The 23,723-nt window shown below is 54.0% G+C and overlaps 1 protein-coding gene across 7 annotated transcripts in view; it reads left to right on the forward strand.

Moving 5' to 3' along the window:
- PTCH1 (patched 1) overlaps positions 1–23,723 on the forward strand; it is a 75,461-nt gene that overhangs the window by 42,975 nt on the left and 8,763 nt on the right. For all 7 annotated transcript variants that reach the window (XM_059656410.1, XM_059656407.1, XM_059656409.1 and 4 more), the window contains 8 exons: positions 6,171–6,289; positions 7,324–7,726; positions 8,443–8,752; positions 13,977–14,119; positions 16,032–16,215; positions 17,592–17,872; positions 19,431–19,568; positions 22,430–22,572. In XM_059656410.1, coding sequence (XP_059512393.1) covers positions 6,171–6,289; positions 7,324–7,726; positions 8,443–8,752; positions 13,977–14,119; positions 16,032–16,215; positions 17,592–17,872; positions 19,431–19,568; positions 22,430–22,572 — 1,721 coding nt within the window. The remainder of the gene's footprint in view (positions 1–6,170; positions 6,290–7,323; positions 7,727–8,442; positions 8,753–13,976; positions 14,120–16,031; positions 16,216–17,591; positions 17,873–19,430; positions 19,569–22,429; positions 22,573–23,723) is intronic.

Below are 23,723 nucleotides of genomic sequence, written 5' to 3' on the forward strand. Positions count from 1 at the left end.
GGTGCTGGTGCGGGGCCAGGGCCCGCGGGGCTGTGGACCGCCCCCTGCACTGGCGGCCTCCACGCTGCTCCCTCTGCCTATGGACTGCCCCCTGCACTGGCGGCCTCCACGCTGCTCCCTCTGCCTATGGACCTCCCCCTGCACTGGCGGCCTCCACGCTGCTCCCTCTGCCTATGGACCGCCCCCTGCACTGGCGGCCTCCACGCTGCTCCCTCTGCCCATGGACCTCCCCCTGCACAGGCGGCCTCCACGCACCTCCCTCTGCCTATGGACCTCCCCCTGCACAGGCGGCCTCCACGCTGCTCCCTCTGCCCGTGGACCTCCCCCTGCACTGGCGGCCTCCACGCTGCTCCCTCTGCCTATGGACCTCCCCCTGCACTGGCGGCCTCCACGCTGCTCCCTCTGCCTATGGACCTCCCCCTGCACTGGCGGCCTCCACGCTGCTCCCTCTGCCCATGGACCTCCCCCTGCACTGGCGGCCTCCACGCTGCTCCCTCTGCCTATGGACCGCCCCCTGCACTGGCGGCCTCCACGCTGCTCCCTCTGCCCATGGACCTCCCCCTGCACTGGCGGCCTCCACGCTGCTCCCTCTGCCTATGGACCGCCCCCTGCACTGGCGGCCTCCACGCTGCTCCCTCTGCCCATGGACCTCCCCCTGCACTGGCGGCCTCCACGCTGCTCCCTCTGCCTATGGACCTCCCCCTGCACTGGCGGCCTCCACGCTGCTCCCTCTGCCTATGGACCGCCCCCTGCACTGGCGGCCTCCACGCTGCTCCCTCTGCCTATGGACCTCCCCCTGCACTGGCGGCCTCCACGCACCTCCCTCTGCCTATGGACCTCCCCCTGCACTGGCGGCCTCCACGCACCTCCCTCTGCCTATGGACTGTCCCCTGCACTGGCGGCCTCCACGCTGCTCCCTCTGCCTATGGACCGCCACCTGCACTGGCGTGCCCCCTGCACACCCGGCCTCCGTGCAGCTCCCTGTGCCGCCGCTCTGGCTTTCCATGCAGCAGATTCTAGAACTGAGAAGTTGTTCTGGAGTCTTCTAGCCATGGGACCCTCTCTCCCGCCGCTCTTTCCTGCTCCCTTTCCCTCGCTGCTCTTCATCTGCTCTGCCTCACGCTCCTGCTGCCTCCTTGTCCCCTCTCATGTTCTCTTCTCCTCTCTCAGTACACTGGTGACTCATCAAGGCACACTCTCCTTTGATGGTGCCCTCTGGTGTGCTGGTCTGACACGCTACCTGCTTTTCCCTAACGTCTTTTAGAAAAGCCAGTACGCTAAGTGCTTCCGAGGTAAGCCCCTGCCGGAGGCGGAACGAGTGCTGCCGGGTTTGCGTTTCTGTTCCCCGGCACTTGCAGTGTGTCACCTTAGAAAATGGCATCTGCAGCGTCCAGGAGTCCTCGTGTAGGAAAGAGCGGCTGCCCAGGATGCAGGCTCATTTTCTGTCAAACAAAATTTTTAAAAAAGAAGAAAATGTAAGAAAAGACAGAGACTGCGCCCTGCGTTTTGCAGTACTCGCTCATCAGAGCCTTTAACTCTGATGCTGGTGCCCTTCGAAATGTGCTGACATTCGAAATTGACCGTTCGGCGTGCTTCTCTCCCTCGGGAACTGTGAGCCGCGGTGACTCTGGGCATCCATTTGTGTTGATGTTTTCAGGGTGCTACCGACGAAGCATCTACAGGGAGAGACCCAGAGAGGTTCTGTCCAATAAAGCACCCATGGCCACTTGGGAGTTTTCCCTGTGCGACTTTTCCCGTGTTGTAGCTTTACCAGAATCTCTGGAATTTTCCCCGAAGAAGCTGTCTCACACCTCCTTGCCTGTCTCCACCCATCTGTCCGAATGCCGCCTCTGTACCAGGAGGCAGGGGCACCCACTGAAAGCCTTTGGGAACCAGAGCCCTGCACTGGCTTTGCTGGTAACCGAGTGGTGCTTCTTCCTCCATGGGACTCCCGGGAGAGGATGCCTTATGTTCCAAGGGTCGCGGGTGGAGACGAGGGCCTGTTGGTCTCTGTGCTCTGCAAGGGCCTCAGCGGGGCCGCCGTAGGTGCTTTGCGGGGACATTGCCTTTCAGCACAGTTAGAATCGGTGGACAGTGCACGGCCCTCCCCAGCACCTTTTCAGAATTGCTTAGTTTCTCAACCTCACCTTGGCTCCAGCAGGGACACTTCTCCTTTACTGAGGAGCCCTTGCTGTTGGCTTTCCTGTCCTGGTGCCCTTGAGGGGGTGTTGAAGTTCTGTTAGTTTCTCACCAGACAGTGTACTCCCTGGAGAGGTAATAAGCCATTTGGGTTTCTTCTCTCATTGCGCTGTTTCCACCAAGAGACAGGAGGATGCTGGGCAGATTTCCTCATTGGCCGAGGCTGGTGTCCTGTACATCCCCCAGCCCCTCCGGAAAGTACCAGTGTCGCTCCGGCTGCACCCCTGGGCCACGTGTGTGCCTGCGTGGCTTATCCTTGCACAGTCTTGGCTCTTGTCCTTAGGAACTTTTGTTCAAACCGAGTCACCCAGAGTTTGTTGTCTACGCTGTACTCCTGAATTCTAAAAATAACTGTAATCAAAAGAAAAGCTGAAAGGACTCCACCCCCAGCATTGAGTTCTCCTAGAAAATCCTAGCACAGCGGTTCTCAACCTGTGGGTCGCAACCCCTTTGGGGGTCAAACGACCCTTTCACAGGGGTTGCCTAAGACCATCGGAAAACACATATATAATTACATATTGTTTTTGTGATGAATCACTATGCTTTAATTATGTTCAATTTGTAACAATGAAAATACATCCTGCATGTCAGATATTTACATTGCGATCCATAACAGTAGCAAAATTACAGTTATGAAGTAGCAACGAAAATAATTTTATGGTTGGGGGTCACCACAGCATGAGGAACTGTATGAAAGGGTCGCGGCATCAGGAAGGTTGAGAACCACTGGCCTAGAGACTCAGACCCATTCTTCCCAACATCCCTCTTCTCTGATGGGTTGGCGTTCTCCCCACCCCGCGTCCCTCCCCTGAGGAGGGGACCAGGTCGGACAGGAACTCCCAGGTCTCAGTTGGGCTGAGGGCGGAGGCATTGGGCCTGCGTTTGAATCCGATTGACTGGGTAACCTCGGGCAGGTGACCTTCCTCTGCATCACCAAGTCTTCACTGCGGGAGGGAAGCTATGCTGATGTCTGCCCCCTGGTTGCTGCAGGAACCCATGAATCATGTGTAAGGACCTGACCTCCCATGGCTCCTGCTTTCTCCTTCCTCTTCCCTAGTAGAGTCTTAGCCTCCAGTGCTGAACAGCTGCACAGCATGTCCCTCTCAGATTTCGCCCTTCGGATTTCCTCCACGCGGCACCTCCTTCCTCGGGGTTGTGCCAGCGGCCTTTTTTGTCCTATGTGTCCCTGGAAACGGTTCCTTGACCGCCGTTCCAGCCCACTTGCATGCTCTCTCCCTGCCCTGAGCCGCTGTGGAGCCCTGCTTCTGCTTTATGACACCCGTCAGCCTAGAGCAGCTGTGGCCCGTTTGAAATGAATAAAACTAAAAAAAAAAAACAGACCGTACCCTTTTATGTAATGACTAGGGGCCCGGTGCACGAAATTCGTGCACTGGGTGTGTGTGGGGGGAGTGTCCCTCAGCCCAGCCTGCCCCCTCTCACATACTGGGAGCCCTCAGGCGTTGACCCCCATCACCCTCCAATCACAGGATCGGCCCCTTGCCCAGGCCTGACGCCTCTGGCTGAGGCGTCCGGCCCGGGCAACGGGGACCCAAAGCTGCAGCGGCCCCGCGATCCTGGGCTTCGCTTTAGGCCCAGGCAAGGGGCCCCTAGCTCCTGGGACTGCCAGCTTTGACCGTGCCCAGCTCCCATCGCTGGCTTCACCCCTACTTCCTGCTATCGCTGGCCAGGGCGGAAAAGGCACCTGATTCTCCGATCATGGCTGGGGGGCAGGGCAAAGGCGGTCCCAGGGCCACCTTTGCCCTGCCCCCCAGCTCTTAGCTCCCCCTGGGTTTCCGATCACTGTCAGTGGCAGGGGGCTTCTTCCTGCTTTCCCTTTCGCCTCCCTGCATTGTGCCTACATATGCAAATTAACCACCATCTGGTTGACAGTTAACTGCCAATCTTAGTTGGCAGTTAATTTGCATATAGCCCTGATTAGCCAATGAAAAGGGTATCGTCGTACGCCAATTACCATTTTTCTCTTTTATTAGTGTTGATGTTTACTTTGAATTTATATTAGTTCACACAAACACTCCATCCATGCTTTTGTTCCGGCCCTCCGGTCCAGTTTAAGAACCCATTGTGGCCCTCGAGTCAAAAAGTTTGCCCACCCCTGGCCTAGAGTGTAATTGGTGGACAGGGTGGTGTCGGTCCCTGAGAGCAGGATTTTGTCTGACTCGCCGATGCATCTGCAGCGCCCAGCGCAGTGCCCTGCCTTTTCTCTCCAAAGTACTGATCCCTTAGGGCAGTGGTTCTCAACCTTCCTAATGCCGCGACCCTTTCATACAGTTCCTCATGTTGTGGTGACCCCCAACCATAAAATTATTTTTGTTGCTACTTCATAACTGTAATTTTGCTACTGTTATGAATCATCATGTAAATATCTGACATGCAGGATGTATTTTCATTGTTACAAATTGAACATAATTAAAGCATAGTGATTAATCACAAAAACACTATGTCATTATATATGTGTTTTCCGATGGTCTTAGGCGACCCCTGTGAAAGGGTCATTCGACCCACAGGTTGAGAACCGCTGCCTAGGGGGTTCCTCCAGTCCAAATAGCGACTTGCTTACTAACATGAGCTTCGCCGGCAGGGCGCATGGTTCCTTACACAGGTGGGCGTGGCCACTGGGCACTTACTCTGAGTGGAAGAGGAATCTTCACGGGGGCTGAGGACAGGGGCCCCGTCATGTTCAGAAGGAGCCCTTGGTGGCTTCCTGGTTTTGTAGGCCTGACAGGGAATTCGGTGCTGAAAGGCATCCCTCCCTCCGGACCTCGGGTTTGCAGGGTCACCGTGAGCGTGAATTCAGATGACTGTCCAAGCCCTTGGTGCGGTTCTTGTGATGTTGCTGGGTGTCAGTTTTCTTCCCTCACCCTCAGATGTGTGCCCAGCTGGAGAAGGGTTTAGAACTAAGCAGTTCTTTGAGCAGAACCTCACAAGAGGGTATAATTGTCCAAAAAATTGCTGATGATTTCTGGGTTGCTTAGCACGCGAGTTGGGTTTTCTCGCTGTGCTGCTGCTGCTCGCCGGCCTTTCTGAGCGGGGAGCGCGCTCAGTCCTCCGCTGGCTGTCTCCGGCAGCAGCCTGTGTGTGATTTTGACGAGGTCAGCAGGAGACTCGCCAAGCACTGCAGCCTCTACCCCGTGTTTATCCTGGGTGGTGGGGTGACTTTGAATCTGCACTCTTTGCCCTGCACACTGTAATCACACGGGAATCTTCCTGCTTCGCTCTCCTGGCCTCTCCGTCCCCGCTCTCACCCACAGGCTGCGGCAGGGCGATTTGGAATGTGCCTGTTAAACACCTCAGGGGACGCGTTTGAAATTTTATTTCGTGTTTTAAAGGTGCCATTTTGATATACTCGGTCCATCTTGTATATACACTTTCTAAGCATAAAATCGGCTGCGTGAACCCCTAGGAACATTGTGAGAGGGAAATGTTCCCTTTAGTTTTGAATTAAAACGTCTCAGGTATCTTCTCTGTTCTGCCTTCTGGTCCAGTTAGGTCGCTAGCAGGAGGCCAGTCTATTCCTGTGTCTGTGCCGTACAGGTTCAGGGAATGATGCGCAATGGGAAGGGCCAGGATGGTGGGGCCTCGTCCAGTCACACGGTCTCTTAATGATGAGAGAGCAGCAAAATGCTGAGAAACTTGAACATCTACTTTAGGTTTAAACTCTTGGGTAGGACAGGGGAAGGAAAGTTGTTTAAAACATCTTTATTGCCAGCCCTGGTCAGAGCGTTGTCCCAGGAGGCCCAGGGGCAGGTTCGACCCCGGTCAGGACACATACAGGAATTAACCAATGAAAGCGTATGTAAGTGGAACAACAAATCCATGTTTCTCTCCCTCTCTCTCTTAAAAAAAGAAAATAATAATTAATTGAATAAAAAAATAGCACATCTTTATTTCCAAAGCAGCCCTTTGCCTGGGAGCAGGCCTGTTGGTAACGTCTCCGTTTTCCTCCTGCCCAGGCGGCTGTGGTGGTGGTCTTCAACTTCGCGATGGTGCTGCTCATCTTCCCTGCGATCCTCAGCATGGACCTGTACCGGCGCGAGGACCGCAGGCTGGACATTTTCTGCTGTTTCACAAGGTACGCGCCCTGGCTGCCCGGCCCTTACTGCGGGTACAGAGCGGTAGTGTTTATCGTCTGTGGACTTGGATGGGTGGGTGGGCGGCGGGGGAGTGGCGCTAGTCGACGGGGGTGCTGCCTTGGGGAGATAGCAGAACCCCTGGGGTTCTCTGCCTTTCTGACCACATTCTCACAGCCCTGAGGTTGTGATACGATGATTCATTTCTCTCGTGAACCAGTGTTGCTCATTGTTGGGAGTGTGTCATATCTCGGTGGATTAGGGCAGAACAAAGGTTGAAAACCACACATCTGGAAAAAGGATAGCCTTTGGGGTGTTTTTCTTTGTAAGGAGTCATGCCTGGAAGGGGTTCAGCGGCTTCGACTTGATTCACTGAGCCAGATTCAGGATCAGCCTCCCCTTGGCCTCCTTCGACTGACTCCTGTCTGTGTCCAGACCGAGCAGTTGGGCGGCGCGGGGGAGCCCCACCGTGTGCCCTCTCCCCCGAGTCAGAGCTGTGCGGAGCGGGCAGCGCGGGGGAGCCCCACCGTGTGCCCTCTCTCCCGAGTCAGCTGTGCGGAGCGGGCAGTGCGGGGGAGCCCCACCGTGTGCCCTCTCTCCCGAGTCAGCTGTGCGGAGCGGGCAGTGCGGGGGAGCCCCACCGTGTGCCCTCTCCCCCGAGTCAGAGCTGTGCGGAGCAGGCAGCTCGGGGGAGCCCCACCGTGTGCCCTCTCTCCCGAGTCAGCTGTGCGGAGCGGGCAGCGCGGGGGAGCCCCACCGTGTGCCCTCTCTCCCGAGTCAGCTGTGCGGAGCGGGCAGCGCGGGGGAGCCCCACCGTGTGCCCTCTCTCCCGAGTCAGCTGTGCGGAGCGGGCAGCGCGGGGGAGCCCCACCGTGTGCCCTCTCTCCCGAGTCAGCTGTGCGGAGCGGGCAGCGTGGGGGAGCCCCACCGTGTGCCCTCTCCCCCGAGTCAGAGCTGTGCGGAGCGGGTGCACTTGTCATCAGCAGGAACAAGAGCCCGTTTCGGCGGCCACTGCAGCACGTTTCCCCTCTTGCAGCCCCTGTGTCAGCAGAGTGATCCAGGTCGAGCCTCAGGCCTACACGGAGACGCACGACGGCCCCCGCGCCAGCCCCCCGCCTCCCTACAGCAGCCACAGCTTCGCCCACGAGACACAGATCACCATGCAGTCCACGGTGCAGCTCCGCACGGAGTACGACCCCCACACGCACGTGTACTACACGACGGCCGAGCCGCTCTCCGAGATCTCCGTGCAGCCCGTCACCCTGACGCAGGACACGCTCGGCGGCCAGAGCCCCGAGAGCACCAGCTCCACGCGGGACCTGCTCTCCCAGTTCTCCGACTCCAGCCTCCACTGCCTCGAGCCGCCTTGTACCAAGTGGACGCTCTCATCGTTTGCCGAGAAACACTATGCTCCTTTCCTCTTGAAGCCCAAAGCCAAGGTACCTACCCAGACAGGAGGCTCGTCCTGTCCTCAGGAAGCGGCAGAGCGGGCTCCTGGGGAATTCCCTGGATTCCAGGCCTGGGGGGAGCTGGTCCACTGACCCCCTGGGCCATTTCCATGAGCTCACCTTCTACAGCAGCGGTTCTCAACCTGTGGGTCACGACCCCTTTGGGGATCGAACGACCCTTTCACAGGGGTCGCCTAAGACCATTGGAAAACACATATATAAGTACATATTGTTTTTGTGATTGATCACTATGCTTTAATTATGTTCAATTTGTAACAATGAAAATACATCCTGCATATCAGATATTTACATTACGATTCACAACAGTAGCAAAATTACAGTTATGAAGTAGCCACGAAAATAGTTTTATGGTTGGGGGTCACCACAACATGAGGAACTGGATTAAAGGGCCGCAGCATTAGGAAGGTTGAGAACCACTGATCTACAGGATCTGTAGCAACGGTGTCTGTGAATTTAGATCAGCTCCTCACGTATTGAACATTTACCCTTTGTGAAAAATGGGAGTGCTCTGACTTTATGTTTTCCCCTCTGGGAGAATGAGCCCTTCCCCCACCCCCCAACTCCGACCCCCATGCTGCGTCAGGGCCCGTGTGATGGTAAAGGCGAGGCATAAACCAACAGCTTGTTGGTGGTGGGGAGTCCGTTCCGTCCCTGGGGCCTGACCGCGCCTCATCCCTCTGCTGCAGGTGGTGGTGATCTTCCTTTTCCTGGGCCTGCTGGGGCTCAGCCTGTACGGGACCACGCGCGTGCGCGACGGCCTGGACCTGACAGACATCGTGCCCCGGGAAACCAGAGAGTACGACTTCATTGCTGCACAGTTCAAGTACTTCTCCTTCTACAACATGTACATCGTCACCCAGAAAGCAGACTACCCGAACATCCAGCACTTGCTGTACGACCTTCACAGGAGCTTCAGCACGGTGAAGTACGTCATGCTGGAAGAAAACAGGCAGCTTCCCAAGATGTGGCTGCACTACTTCCGGGACTGGCTGCAAGGTGAGGGCTGCGGGGCGCTCGTCCTCTCCGCGGCGGGGCCTGGGCGCTCGGGTCCCCAACTTCCTTTTGTTCCCTGTGTCACAGTGTTAGAACGTAACACTGACATGTTTCGTTGACTTCTGGGTGTTGCTTGAAGTTCTTACGTAGACTGTTTCTGGGGAGGCCCCCCAAAGCTGGCCTTTGCCTATAAAACAACGCAAATGGTTCGTGGGGTGATGCAGGCACTTCCGTGAGAATTTATGAGCGCACATTAGGAGACGGGAGCGGGCTGCTTCTGTGTCCTTTTTTGGGGGGGTGGGGGGTGGCTTGGGTGACCAGGTCTAAAGGAAGTGTTGGTGGAATTTCTAGGCTGGCTCGCTGCCGAAGCAGAGCTTCCTGCACCCACAGGTTGTGCATCTTTGGTGAATGTAATTTAAAACTCCATATTTTGGCCATCTTTTGATTTGGCATAAAATGCCATGAAGAAACCTTATAAATGCTTAATCACATCTCACAGTATTTCATAAATAATCAAGTTCTGCTTGAAAATGTCTTTTAACCCTAGCCAGTTTGGCTCAGTGGATAGAGCGTCGTTCTGCAGACAGAAGGGTCCTGGGTTCGATTCTGGTCAAAGGCACGGACCTCGGTTGCAGGTTCCCCTCCAGCCCAGGCCCTGGTCAGGGCGTGTGCAGGAAGCAACCAATCGATGAGTTTCTCTCACATCCGTGTTTCTCTCTGTCTTTCCCCCCACTCTCCCTAAAAATCAATGGGCAAATATCCTCAAGTGAGGATTAAAAAAAAAAATAAAATGCCTTTTACAGCTCCTAATCTTGCTCTTAGAAACATCTCTAGGAAATATTTGTCAACTGGAGAAAAAAAAGATCTAGATTTACTCCTAACTGCTGACTGAATGTGAATGAATGTATTCAGTGATTCCAAGAACATCTGTTCATTTATTCTGTGTTGACGCATGGAAAGTGGAGAATCAAGATAATTATCCACACGATTCCAGCAAAAATGCTGTTACTGAAACACCCAAATAATTATGGCCCCCAACACTTTTGGCTTAAATTATCCAAGTGATTGTCTTAATTTCCCCCTTAATTAGACTTGTTTAAACACAGATTTAAGTGCCTTTTTGGGTCTTGAGTCAATATACTTGTGTGTAGAGAGTAAGCAGCCAGTTTCCCTGTGAGTTTGCATGAAATGGTAAACAACTCTCGTTTAATTGAAAATGATTCAGTACGGTTTCTGGCTTTGACTTGTGTTCCTAGAATTTCGTTCATGACGTGTACCCCAGATTTGACCTCTTCGTTGAGGAAGGCAACGAAAATTGCAGGATATCAATAGAATTTTTTAATGTGCTCGTGAGATTAATTTTAATTTGTTTCCAGTCTTATTTTTCGCTGTAGTTTGGGAAGCACTGATTTTTAGATAATGAGTCAAAAGAGGACTAGACAGCGGAGAGATTCCCTGCTTTTCATTCCACATTCACTCACCCCACCCACATTGGCCAAAGACATGTAAATCACTTGCCACTAATGACAAAGGGGTCCGCAGTGCGGCCTGTGTCTGAGCGAAGAAGGGTTTTGTAGGATTGATTTCAGGGTCCCCAGCCAGTCCTCCGGGTGCTCCATGTGGCATGTGAGGCGGAGTTTGGGGAGGGGCGGGAGGTATTGTGTCCAGGCATCGCGAGGGCTAACCTTTGCATAGCGTATTGTGAATTACTTCTCTGCTTTCATACCTTTACGGACCTAAAGCAGTTGGACTTGAGAATCTTTTTTAAAAGTGCATTGGAGTCATGTTTTGGTTGCTGAGTGAGCTGCATCCCCCTAGACCAGTGGTTGGCAAACGGCGGCTCGCGAGCCACATGCGGCTCTTTGGCCCCTTGAGTGTGGCTCTTCCTAAGCCTTAGGAGTACCCTAATTAAGTTAATAACAGTGTACCTACCTATATAGTTTAAGTTTAAAAAATTTGGCTCTCGAAAGAAATTTCAGTCGCTGTACTGTTGATATTTGGCTCTGTTGACTAATGAGTTTGCCGACCACTGCCCTAGTCCAGTGGTCGGCATACCGCGGCTCGCGAGCCACATGCAGCTCTTTGGCCCCTTGAGTGTGGCTCTTCCACAAAATACTGATTTCTGCGCATGGGCCACGAAGTTTCAATCGCACTGTACGTGTGCGCCCACACGTGGTATTTTGTGGAAGAGCCACACTCAAGGGGCCAAAGAGCCGCATGTGGCTCGCAAGCCGCGGTTTGCCGACCACGGCCCTAGACCACGTGAGATCCATTTAATGCTCCCAAGTCAGGGTCCCAGGAGCCTTAGAACTACTAACTGCAGCCAACTGTCAGGAGTCCAGCAGAGCCCTGGACACAGAACGGCCGGACACTGGCCCCTCCAGGGGTTGATTGGTCTTTGAACATGCCCCGCCGGAAGCAGTTATCCTCGAAGCAGCTTTCCTTCACGACACTGTGTGTGGCGGTGAAGTGATGGAACCCTCATTGGTTGTTAATGGAGTTATCATTGAAAACCATGTCATCCCACTGGTCTTTATCAATATTTCAATAGTGGGGGTGTGGATTCATAAAAATACAAAATAGCCATATAGAAATGGTCCCACTTGTCATCCCTGAACACACCTGCAAATAAGGGAAAGTTGGAGATAAAAATCACAGTGAGTACCATGTACAAATGGTTTTGCTTATATTTCACGGCGAATTATGCAAGTAAAATGTAACTGAGTTGCTTCTTTTTAGAGCCCGTATCAAAGAAAAGTTCTGAGCAATTGGGATCATTAGCTCAGAACTTTTCACCAGGAAATAATTAGTATGAAGTATATAAAATGAGAAACGTTCTAGCTAAAACTTTTCATGTTTTGCAGTAAAATGCCAGTTTTTTCTGCTGCGTGCCTGTGTTGGAATATAAAATGTTGTCCAAGGGGCAGTGGAAGCAAGTTTTTGTCCCTTGTTTTGTGTCCAGAATTGTGAATTGTGAGTGTGAATTGTGAGTGTGCACCTAGGCCAACCGTTGTTACTTGAGCTTTTGATAATTAGTCAGAAACTAATATGCTGATTCCAAGGACTTAACTTTCCTGTAAAGGCAGTCGCTGTTTCTCGTTCATCTCTGCATTCCAAGTAGAGTTGGTGCCAGGTGGCGGCCAGGCAGCGTGGCTGAGGAGTTGAACTTGAGTGGCCGGCAGGGTCATCCTCCCCAAATCGGGTCTTTCTTCCCTTGTTTCCCTCTGGGGTGTTCCAGGAGTCTTAGTGCATCAGTATCTTTAAACCGCCCTCGGAGTTTTGGGACCCCATTTGCCCCAGATGTTGTCGGTGCCCATGTTAACTCTACTCATCTTATTCGTGTTTTCAGCAAATCCTTCCTGGGCACCATCGTGTGTTCTGGGCAATTTAGAGCATCAGTGGTTCAAGCCAACTCTGGAGGCAGGCTGCCAGGTCCAAAGCTTAGCTCCAACACTTGCTGGAGGCTTCCTCACGTAGTTTTACCTTCCCAGGCCTCAGTCTCCTCATCTGTAAAGTGGTACTAAATAGGGACATCTCACCAGGTTGTTGCATCAATTAAACTAGGATTTATTAGTAGGTCCAGAGAGAGAGAGGGTTAAAGTGCCATACAGGCATGAAGGGGTGAAAATTCTATTATGGCGAGGAAAACAGATCCGGCCTCTCTCGGGGTGGGGGGGGGGGGTGTTTTTCCTTTCCTGTTTATTTTTTTTCAAAACCAGAAAAAAAGGCTTTAGGTAATAAAATAACATCTGTGCAGCGCAGGTTGTTGTGTGTGTGCCCTGCCGTGAAAACAGTCCGTGTGAGCGTTGGGGGCCGCCACCCGGTGGTCTCGCGGCGGCTGCTCCTCCTCTCTGGCCCTAACAGGCCCTCTTCCCCCACTGCGCCCACAGGCCTCCTCCCCAAGTTGTTTGTATAAAAACAATGCCCGCAGCAACATGGGAAGGAAGGTGTAGTTAAGAGAGACACAGACCCCCCAGGCGGCACATTTCAAACTCCAGAGCTTAACCATTTGAGCGCTAATGGAGCCCGCTTTTTGGGGTGCCTTTGAAGTCATTCAGAGCATGTCGCGAAATGAAATAAGCCCTTGTCTTTCTTACTGGCCACGTCTAACCCATGCGTGTACAGCTTGTTCAAAAGATGCGGTTTCCTGAGCTGCTGGCGCTCAGAGCTCTACTTGGGAGGTGATTTGGGGGGAGCAGGGCGATGGCCAGGGGGCGGGGGCGTCGGAGGAGAATGCGTGCACCCTGGGATGGCCCAGACCCCAGGCCGGGTCACCAGGGCCCTGTTTTCTCTTCCAACATGCTTATCTCTTTACAGCTGTGGCCAGGCCGCCAGGTCTGTAGTGATGGTTTTGATTACAGAGGCCAGCGCAGCTGTGTGTGGTGGGCTTGCCCATCCCCCAGACCCAGACCGCCCCTTCCTCCCTCCCTGGGCTTGCGGTTTGTCATCTGTTCTCGCAGAGCCCCTTGTATTGGCCTGTGGCTTCCTGTTCTCAATCGGATCCAAATTTCCCCTGTGAGGTATTTCCCCGCGCACACGCGCACCGCTCCCCGCCCGCTCTCCTCCGCGCCCTCTCCTGAGGAAGGTGGCAAAGACGAAGAGAACAGTGGAGAGTGAATAGGTGTTGGCTGTGATCTTTACACAACCTGGCAGCCGATCCCACAGCTTGTGTTAGCTCCACAAGTCGAACAGATGGAACAAATTGACAGAATCGTGTTCACTCACCCTGAGCTCGGAGCAGCTGAGTTGCTGTTTGAAGTTGGGAGTTTGAATGTGTCTCTCCCCCTCCCAGTGGAATTTCTGGTTGCACTGAAGAGCCCCTGGCTCGGCCAGACAGTGGCATGAAACGGTTAATGAGCCCGCTGTCTTCCTCCTCTCCTTGTGCTCCGGCCCTCCCTCCCTCCTCCCCTCCCTCCCTCCCTCCCTCCTTTTGGAATAAGTCATGGAGGAAAAGGAGTTCTTTTTTAAAGGTGAAACATGTATATTTATTCCTTAGAAGTGAACATTTCCCCCTTTGGACCTTAAAAGCGACAGTTATTAGCAACCTGAAGTTCACTCATGAAAAGCCTGATATTATTTGAATGTGAAGTTGAGCACAAGTAGAGCACAGAACGTTCTGGGTCCTTGCCCCACACCGCCCTGCCCTGCTCCCCATCCTCAGCCCCCCGCTACGATATGGCCGGTCGCTGGAGAGTTCTAACGTGTTACACACACTTGCCTTTTCCAGGACTTCAGGACGCGTTCGACAGTGATTGGGAGACGGGGAAAATCATGCCAAACAATTACAAAAACGGATCCGATGATGGGGTCCTCGCCTACAAACTCCTGGTGCAGACGGGCAGCCGTGATAAGCCCATCGACATCAGTCAGGTACTCCCACTTCCAACCCCAGGGCAGCCGGTTCCCCGCCTGCCCTCCCTGCCTGGCTTTCTGGAGCCAGGAGGCCCCAGGCCTGGAAGAACATTGCGTCGGCTCTGAGGCCCGTCATCCCACCAGCTAGTTGTGTGGCCACGGGGCCAGGGAGCTCCCTTTACTCATCTGTCAAGTGGGGACAAGGGTGTTACCTTCCTACAGAGCAGTTGCCAGCACAAAGCGCAGTGGAGGCGTGCAGGCTCCTTTCCATGTTAGAAATGCTGGGGTGATTATTTGCTTTGAGTTCTAATGTTTGTTGCCTCATTGGTCCTGATTGTATTCAGATTTGAAAAGGTGGCATGGTTGGGTAGCAGGCACTGGAGCAGGCAGACTTTGGCGGGGATGGACAGTTAGGAGATGGGAGAGGTTCCTGGGAGCATGGGAGGGTCCCCCGGCCCTCGGCGTAGAGAAGGGGGCAGACAGATGGCCCTGTCCTGAGTGAGACACGCGGAAACCCAAATCCTTGGAAAGGAGTTGGACTCGCGCCTCTTAGTCCCCCTGCATGCGCCTCCCCTGGGGCGTGGACTCCAGCGAGTCCCTGCTGCTCACTCAGGCGGGTTGGGGTTCCCGTGACCCCAGCTCTCTGCTGGCTCCCCAGGTCCGTCCGCCGCTCCTTGTGGCGCACGGCCTTCACCTTCAGCAGAGAACCGTCAGGCTAATGATCTTCGCGGCGGCTCTGTTTATCGTCTCCCCTTTTTTGCTGGCATTAAAGGTGACAGATTTACAAAGCGCATTGTTCAGAGTTATTACGGAGTGTGAGCTCCGTTCTTTATGGCCGCCTGCAGCCCGCTGTCAGGTTTGACAAGGACGTGGGCACGGGAGCCTGTCCGAGACATCGCGGGAATGCCCCGTGGCCGGGGTGGGCTCCAGGGACGGGGACACCCTGGGACACAAGCGATGGGGCCAGCCACCGTCCCTCCCCGACACACATCGTTTCCTCTGCCTGGGAGGGAGAAGGGTGCTGCGTGCACGGAGGCCCTGAGCTGCGCTCTGTGATTCCAGAGACGGCTTGAAGACATACAGTTGTTACATATCCTGTGGATTAATTGAATCCAGATCTCCGAAATTTAGTTCTCTCACTCTCCTCCGTGCTCTTCCTTCACTCTTTCTCTGTTCACTGCTGTCACTGGTGTTTTTCATTTTGTTAAAAAAGACCAAAAGCGTTGGAACCAGGCCTGAATGTAAAGTAAACAGGAAAAAAATGCCCACGTACGTGTATGTATGTGCGTGCATTTCTCTCACAGTGTTCTTCACCCACGCGAAGCCCACCAGACCCGCTTTCGCGGGGGCGTCGCGTTGGGCCAGCATGGGCTGTGGGTCCTGCTGGTGACCACCTCTCTCAGAAATCAGATTACCCAGAAAGCCCATGGCTGGGCGCCAGTCCCTCTGGTGATGGGCATTTTTTGAATGCACAGGTCATAGGAGGCTAGTGTTAGCAAAATTTATACAGATGTTGTTTTATTTTTATAGCTCTCCTCCATTTACTGGGTGGCATTTCCTTCAGTGTTAACAGCAAAGGTTAACTGCACACAGACGTGTAGAGGGACTCTTGCCAGGTTTCCCCCTTCCCCTCCTATAAATATGCTGCTCCAGATTGCTCATTCTCCGCCCTGGCTGCAGACAGTCTTTTAGCATTCAGACGTAATGGGTCCGCGTGAGTCCCGGGCCATCTGCAGGACTGTGTGTGCGATAAACACTCCGGTTTTTGCATCCTCTGTTCAGCGCATTTTGAAAGAAACCCAAGGTGTTCGGCTGGGCTTTTTCACGCCCGCGAACGGGGGCATCCTAGGCTTTGTTACCAGTGCTGGTGCAGAGCCCTCTTCTCACCCCCAAAGCCCCGTCCTGAAAGGCCTCTGTTCCCCTTTTGCAGTTGACCAAACGGCGCCTGGTGGATGCGGACGGCATCATCAATCCCAGCGCTTTCTACATCTACCTGACCGCTTGGGTCAGCAACGACCCCGTGGCTTACGCCGCCTCCCAGGCCAACATCCGGCCGCACCGTCCCGAGTGGGTCCACGACAAGGCCGACTACATGCCGGAGACCAGGCTGCGAAGTAAGTGCCTCCGCCGGGGCCGCGAGCGCACGGGGCCACCTGGCCTCGCTGCCCCAGGCCCAGTCGCAGCCCTCGTCCTCTGCGGCTGCCCAGGGTTCAAAAGTGCAAACACAACAGTCTCCGTCTTTTACTTTAAAACTCGCGGAGACAGATGAGGATGTGTAATAGAATACAGCCCGTGCTCCATCACGTTGAGAAATAAGCCTCTAATCTCCGTTTGTAGCTTGAACTCTAAGACGCCCACCAGGCCCGGCTCCTCCGTGCCAGCTGTTCCCTGTGAGAGCTGGGGACGCCTCCAGGTTGAGTGTTGGTTTACTATTGCAGAGTTTTATCACTGGGGATTATATGTTTATCTTAACTTTGTCAGCTCTGGTGTTGAAGGGATTTTTGGCAAGTTGGGTCGTTGCTGTCAGCCCCCGAGCACCTGCGCTCCGTCAGAGCCGCGCAGAGCGAGCGGGAGCCTGCGCGGCCTCCTCTTCCTCCCGCGGCCGCCAGGGAGGAGGGTGGCGCTGTGTGCGGCTCGTCTGCGTTCAGGTTGGAGATGGTGCTCGCTCCCACCTCGGGTAGGAAGTGGCACGGGGGTCGGGAGAAAGGATTCAGGCTCCTTTGCCAAGGCGGCTGGAGAGCAGGCGGGTTGTGCGTCCCGGTATCTAAACCTCGGAGCCCGTGGCAAGCGGCCAAGGCTTGTCTTAATGAAAATTTATAGTTGAGATTATAATAGGGCAAATCATGTTTAGCAAGTCAACTGAATGACCCCAAAGGGTCTGGAACACACAACGGCAGCCACTAAATGCTTGTTGTGTGGGGATTTCTGCCCCTGCTGCCGAAGACTTAGCGTTGCGTGAAAGGCGGCGCTCAGAGGATAAGGAAGGGACGCGCTCTCTCTGCAAAGCATGACTTCCAGGTTATTTTGTTCTCATCGGTGTCTGAGTGAAGCAGTTTGAACGTAGTATTTTCACTTGTGTCAGCTGAACAAAAAATGCTCCTGCGATTGAATTCTCAAGTTGTTTAGACCCCTTATAAAAGTGGCTGCTTCCAGAACGCTGAGACCAAAGGCCAAATAATACACAGATCACAGGCTCCCCCCAAAAAACAAGCAAAGGTTAGTTTTTGCTTTAAAAAATGTAAACCAAACTCTGCAGATCTGAGAGCTGAGGACCCTCTCGTGTTCGCCCTCGACGCTGTAAGAGGAGCGATACGCGGACTTCCCTGCAGGGTCCTCTCTCTGTCTGCTGTAATGATGGAGAATTTGGGCACACACATCTGGTAGGGCCAGCAAGGGGAACTTGTCCCTTCTCTCCCGTGCCTATACCCCATTTGCAGTGTTGCAAGGAGCCCCTAACCCACGGCTCTCTCCCTTCCGCCTTCCTGTCCAGTCCCAGCCGCAGAGCCCATCGAATACGCCCAGTTTCCTTTCTACCTCAACGGCTTGCATGACACCTCAGACTTCGTGGAAGCGATTGAAAAAGTCAGGACCATCTGCAACAACTACACGAGCCTGGGGCTCTCCAGCTACCCCAACGGCTACCCCTTCCTCTTCTGGGAGCAGTACATCGGCCTGCGCCACTGGCTCCTGCTGTCCATCAGCGTGGTGCTGGCCTGCACGTTCCTCGTGTGCGCCGTCTTCCTCCTGAACCCCTGGACCGCGGGGATCATTGTGAGTTTATTCTGAGGGTCTTTGTGGAAGTCGCATTCCTTTCGGCCTAGCTCTTTCTGCAGCCGGCGGTTTTGTTTATGTCTGGGCCTCTGGGGCAGGGGATAGATTGCATCACCCGCACTATATTTATTCTGCAGGAGGTGGCGAGGTCCGGGGTTAGGGAGAGCCTTTAATGGCCTCCCTCCTGTGTCCCCTTTCTGCAGCCTTGAACGTTTTGTTTACGCACCCTTTCCGTGACAGCGCCAAGCATTTATGAAATGCAAACACTCAAAACATAACTGATTTTTTTCAATTCAAGTGTCATTTGGGGATCACTTTAGACCTCATACATAGAAGGTTCTGCTAAATAGAGGGACGATTAGAGGAGGTGGGACAGTGAGTAGGAATGGAGTGGTTGTATGTGTTGTGTGTATTTTAACTCCTGAGGGACATGATAAGCTAGTATTGCTCACCTACTTTTTGGCATCCTTTCTCCACGTGTAATACTCTCAGATTTGAAGAAAGTTTTATGTAGAGTCTAATAAAATCATGGCAGTGTTTAGATTCCATGAACTGTGGTATAGACTTAAATGCCAAAATTATAAAAACAAGAGACCAGGTCTCGTTCCCGCACCACAAGCTTTTGCAGCAGGTTTGTTAAAAGGTCGGTGTTTAGTCTGCAGGGCTTTCCGTGGTACTTAAGCAGTGGATGTTGTCCGTCTTTCACTAGCTCATTGAGAGAGAGCAAAGGAGACTTGCACGATGCTTCTTCCCCTATCACCGCTGCCCGCTGCCCCAGCCCCACGCCTCCTCCCTCCTGTGTCAAGTTTATTGTTTTATTTGCATTTCCTCCCCTTTGGCCCAAGAAGCTCCAAAATCTACCTGACAGATTTTCTTTCCATCTCCTCGCAAATGGTTACAAGGCAAAGAAACGCTTTTCCTTGGGTTTGACTGTTTGCTTTGTCCACCCCAGTTGCTCTCCGTTTCTTCAGCGTGAGGGGGTTGTAACCTGACCCGCATGGGCGGTCGGCAAGTCTCTTTTCTCCTGCTTCCCTTGCTGCCAAGTCATCCTCACTTACTCCGTGGGCTCCGGACAAAAGCGCAGCTCCCTTCGCTGAAAGAACTTTTATTCACCCCCTCCTATCTGTATTCTTTAGGATAGAGGGCCAGACAGCCCAACACTAAAGCATCCACTCGTTTACAAAGTTGAGGGATGGGCAAGATCCAAACAGAAGGAAATGTGAAGCTAGTGATGAGTTCTTATTTGTGTAAGTCTCCATAGGTTGCTCTGGTGGAGTTTTGGAAACATTAATGCTTTCTAGAGCAGGGATGTGGGAGAAACAGCTCGCAGTGGCATACTGCACTTCGCCTTCGTGTTCCTGCTGCCCCAGAGCGGGCTCCAGGCTGCAGGCTCCCTGCCCAGGTGGGGGAGGTCGCACTAGAGGTCAGGAGAGGTCAGCGCCTGCGTTGTGTTTGGGGTCGGGGCTTTCTCGGCTGTCGATCTGAAGTGAGGCCACCCCTCGTTTCCGTCCCTAGAGCGAGTCTGTGCCCAGCCACTCATCCCTGTGCCCTCTGACAGGTGACGGTCCTGGCGCTGATGACGGTCGAGCTCTTTGGCATGATGGGCCTCATCGGAATCAAGCTGAGCGCCGTGCCCGTGGTTATCCTGATCGCGTCTGTCGGCATCGGCGTGGAATTCACCGTTCACGTTGCTCTGGTAGGGAGACATGCCAGCTGCCACTGTGTGAAAAAGCAACATACCCTCTAGCTCTCGCAGCCTCCACGTTGGGAGCCTTTTCATTTTCCCCTCCATCAAGGAACACCCCCAGTACCCACACGTGGACTGGCACTGGCATTCCCTAGGAGTGGCTGGAATTTGCCTGGACTCCTTTCCCTCTTAAGGAATCTGAGGAGAAGGTCAGCGAAGGATGCCATTTATTCGGTGTTGTCATTAGCGGCACCACAGGGCCTGAAGTTGTCGACTGTGTTTCCGAGACATGCAGAGTGTGTGTGTGTGTGTGTGTGTGTGTGTGTGTGTGTGTGTGTGTGAGCGCGCGTGCGTGCACACGGGACCACACACAGTGTTAAAAACCACATTAATCAAGCAGGGATAACGTGAGACCACACTCAGGCTCGCTGGGGATGGCATAATTGAGGGCGCGGCCAGTTGGCAGGCGCGGAGACACGCTGGGACTGGTGAGTGCAGGCCAGGTGCTCGGCGCGGAGGCCGCGCTCCCACCCGAGCCCACCCAGCTCCTCCGCCTTCGGCCTCCAGGGTCGAGAACGAGTGTTCTCCACAGGAAGGCTCCCCCTCTTCCTGTGCCCCGTCCTGTGAATGCTTTGTTGGAGGGAAGCAAACTTCAGCAGGAGCCCTAAGCCCAGGAGACGAGCCCCTTGTCCGTGTGTATCAGAGAATTACTCCGGAGCCTCACAGCGGGGTGAGCCATGTGCCCGTGCGCCCTGCTTATGGCTGAGTCCCTGGGCTGTGGGTCGGCATTCCGGGACTGTTCATTGACTGAGTAAAGACGGATGGTTGGATTGCCCTCGCTGGGACCCCAAGCATTGGGATTGATCTAATTACGTTTAGCTTTGCTTTTGTCATCTCCGGCATTGCTTTTCCTTGGGCTCAGCGCTCAGCACCTGCGTGTCTGGGCATCTGCTCCCGCCCCGTGCCTGCCATGGTCCTCCACAGGACTCGTTCAGGGCCACTTTCATGCAACTTAGAGAAGGAGTGCACACCTTTGTGGCTCAGAGGACTGTCTTGTTGAAACTGACCCATTTTTGTCCCAGTGTGCAGTGTGAAACGCTGGTCATGCAGAAACAGAATCTGCTCAGTTTTGAACCTGCCCAAGTTACTTCCTCTGTTGAACTGGGAGGAGGGAGAAAGGAAGGCTCCCGACAGCCTAGACACAGAACTCTAATGTCATTTCCTCAAGAAGGAGAAAACACGTGCGTGAATTAGGACCCCGCAGTCATTCTGTTCGGACGCGGATGCAGTGGTAGCTCGCGCTGCACGCGGCGGATGTGTCTTCGCTCAGGTTCTTGCAATGGAAACGCCTGCGCCAGGCTTCACGCTGCGTGGTGCCCGGTCTCTGCCCACGAGGCGGTGCCGTCGTGAGCACCCACACCGCGGCTGAATAAACAGTGAAGGGTGTCTCTTAATACCCAGCATTTAAGGGGGATCAGGAGCCAACTGGGCCCTGGGAGCAGCAGCCCTTGCTCAGGGCTTGGGGCCCAAGTCTCCATCGAGAGACTGTCTACACACAGGACACAGTGTCCCTCCCTGTCCTGGGGTGAGTGTGTGTTTAAAGCGGCAGCGGCTGCTGGCGGTGACATGCGTTCTTCTCCCGTGAATGCCCCCTGTCAGTGTGCTGTGTCGGTGACAGACATTGACTGAGAGGATAAGCCATCCCGACCCTCACGGCCTCACGGCCCAAGTACAGCAGAGTAACAGGTTCCCCACAACGCGGTCTTTCCTCCCAAGAGAGAAAGGCAGCTAGACGGGCCCTGAAGGCTCCCGACTAGGCCTGTGTAGAGCCCAAGCCCAATTCAGAGAAAAGAACGAAGACTCATTGCACACCAGGGTGTGACCCGTTAAGGAAAGGAAGCTTCCTGTCCCTGTGCCAGGCGTGTGCACGAGGGCAGGGCGCCTGCAGTGCGGAGTAGGCCGGGGTTTACGGAGCCGGGCCCTCAGCACCTCCTAGCCCTCTTTTCTCAGCACAGCCCGGCACAGCCCGGCTTGCAGGGGAGAGAACTTGTGCCCGGCCCAGCCCATCCCCACTCCCCGTTTTGGGTTCATCTGTAGGGCCTGGCAGGCTATAACAGTAACTGACCCACATTTAATCAGCCCTGGGTCACGCTCTCAGCTCAGGCCAGCAGTCTGGAGCTAACAGTCTGGTACACTGGGACTCTGTCAAGTTGCCATTTAGAAAAACCGCATTCTTAGAAAAACCGGGCAGAGCTTAGAGAACGCAGAGGAGACAGGGTATGTCCACCTGTGGTCAGACCAGGATTGAATTTACAATCCTGTCTTTTCCTTGTGATGCGTCCGTGGCGCTGAGATGTGCTACAAGCACATTAGTTTGAACCCAGTGATAGAAATTCTAACCTCAGCAGAATCACAAGGAGGCACATACTTAGCACCTAGTTGCATGTGACGCGGAGTTAAGTCCACTCAGAATTCAGGTCTTGACCATCCAGATATCCGGCTGAGTGCGGTCACTTTCACAGCCTGAGGTCTCCGTGCTAATGGTGGGAGAGAATTTGATTGGGGGAGAAAGCTCAAGGGCGAGTAGCGGTGGAAAGAAGAGCCCATTTGGCTCATTTTTGTATCGTTGTGGTTTGGTTTTTAATTTCAGGCAAGTATGCTTTCCCTTTTCGTGTTGTTGTTGTTCAAGATTTACGTCAACACCAGATATGACCCAGTGTCCTGAGCAGGTTGCTTTGGTGTAAGCCCAGATTTTTCTAGTTGAGTAGCCCCAGTTAAACGTTCCCAGGGAGATCTGAGAGGGCCTGTCGCGGCAGAAGGAGCTGCCCGGTCACGCCCAGGACTGACCGCCTGCCCTCTCTGTTGCACAGGCCTTCCTCACGGCCATCGGCGACAAGAACCGCAGGGCCGTGCTCGCCCTGGAGCACATGTTCGCGCCCGTCCTCGACGGGGCCGTGTCCACGCTGCTGGGGGTGCTGATGCTGGCGGGGTCGGAGTTTGATTTCATCGTCAGGTAAGCAGGGGGAGGGGAGGAGGCGTGTTTGGAAACCGTTACTCCTTCTCGTGTGATTTCTGTTGCTCGTTTCCTCCTGTCCGTGGTAGATGGCAGCATTTCTTCTTCATTATGACTCACCTTCCCCCCACCTTTGAGGTATGATTTATAATTGGCAAATAAAAATCATATCTACGTAAGGTATACAACACGTTTTGATGACCACCGTCTGTGATGCCACTTATTTTTAGTTTATTAACTCTGAGATACGCTGAGAGGTATGAAGGAAGACAAGCCCTCCACCAGGGCCGTCCTGGGGATTATCTCGGGGAGAAAAGATGGAGGGTTTGGGGGTAGCAGCAAAGGCAGCTCCACCGCTCCAGGCCCAACGATCAGCCAGTACCCCGTGCCCAGGGAAAGCGTTCGGGGTTAGAAATACCCACAGAAAGAGACCGCCGTGGTTCCCAGTAATTGACTGCATTTGACCTTCACTTCTCCTTCAAAACTGTGTCAGGGAGAACGTAGCTGCCTAAAACTGTCACCTGGACTTTGTTCCTTTAAGAAGTGGAGGTAAGGTCAGGTGCCCAGTTTTCAGCCTTGCGCTCCACTATGATTCAGGACACATTTAAGGCGTGACTTGGCTGTCACGTTTCGGAAATCCAAGCCCAGTTTGGATGTTCTCTTCGGAACTAAAGGCAAGGAGTGTCTGTGAGTTTACTGAAGAATGTGACTTCGTGACGTGTAGAAGGAGAGCAGGTGTCCCTTTTGAAAAGAATTTGAGGACAGCAGGGCAAGAGCAGGTACTGGCCTGAGCAGGTCTGCCGCTGTGCGCGGCAGCCACTCCCCAGGCTGGCGCTGCCCGGCTCGGGGAAGGAAGGCGGCAGCATCACGGGAACGAGGACCCAGGGCAGCGGTTCTCAACCTGTGGGTCGCGACCCCTTTGGCGGTTGAACGACCCTTTCACAGGGGTCGCCTAAGACCATCCTGCATATCAGATACTTACATGATGATTCATAAAAGTAGCAACATGACAGTTATGAAGTAGCAACGAAAATGATTTCATGGCTGGGTCACAACATGAGGAACTGTATTTAAAGGGCCAGAAGGTGGAGAACCACTGATCCAGGCTTAGAACCAAATGTGAGAAATGGCTGCAGGGTTGGCGATGCTTC

This window comes from Myotis daubentonii, chromosome 11, assembly GCF_963259705.1.
Source record: "Myotis daubentonii chromosome 11, mMyoDau2.1, whole genome shotgun sequence".
NCBI lineage: Eukaryota > Metazoa > Chordata > Mammalia > Chiroptera > Vespertilionidae > Myotis > Myotis daubentonii.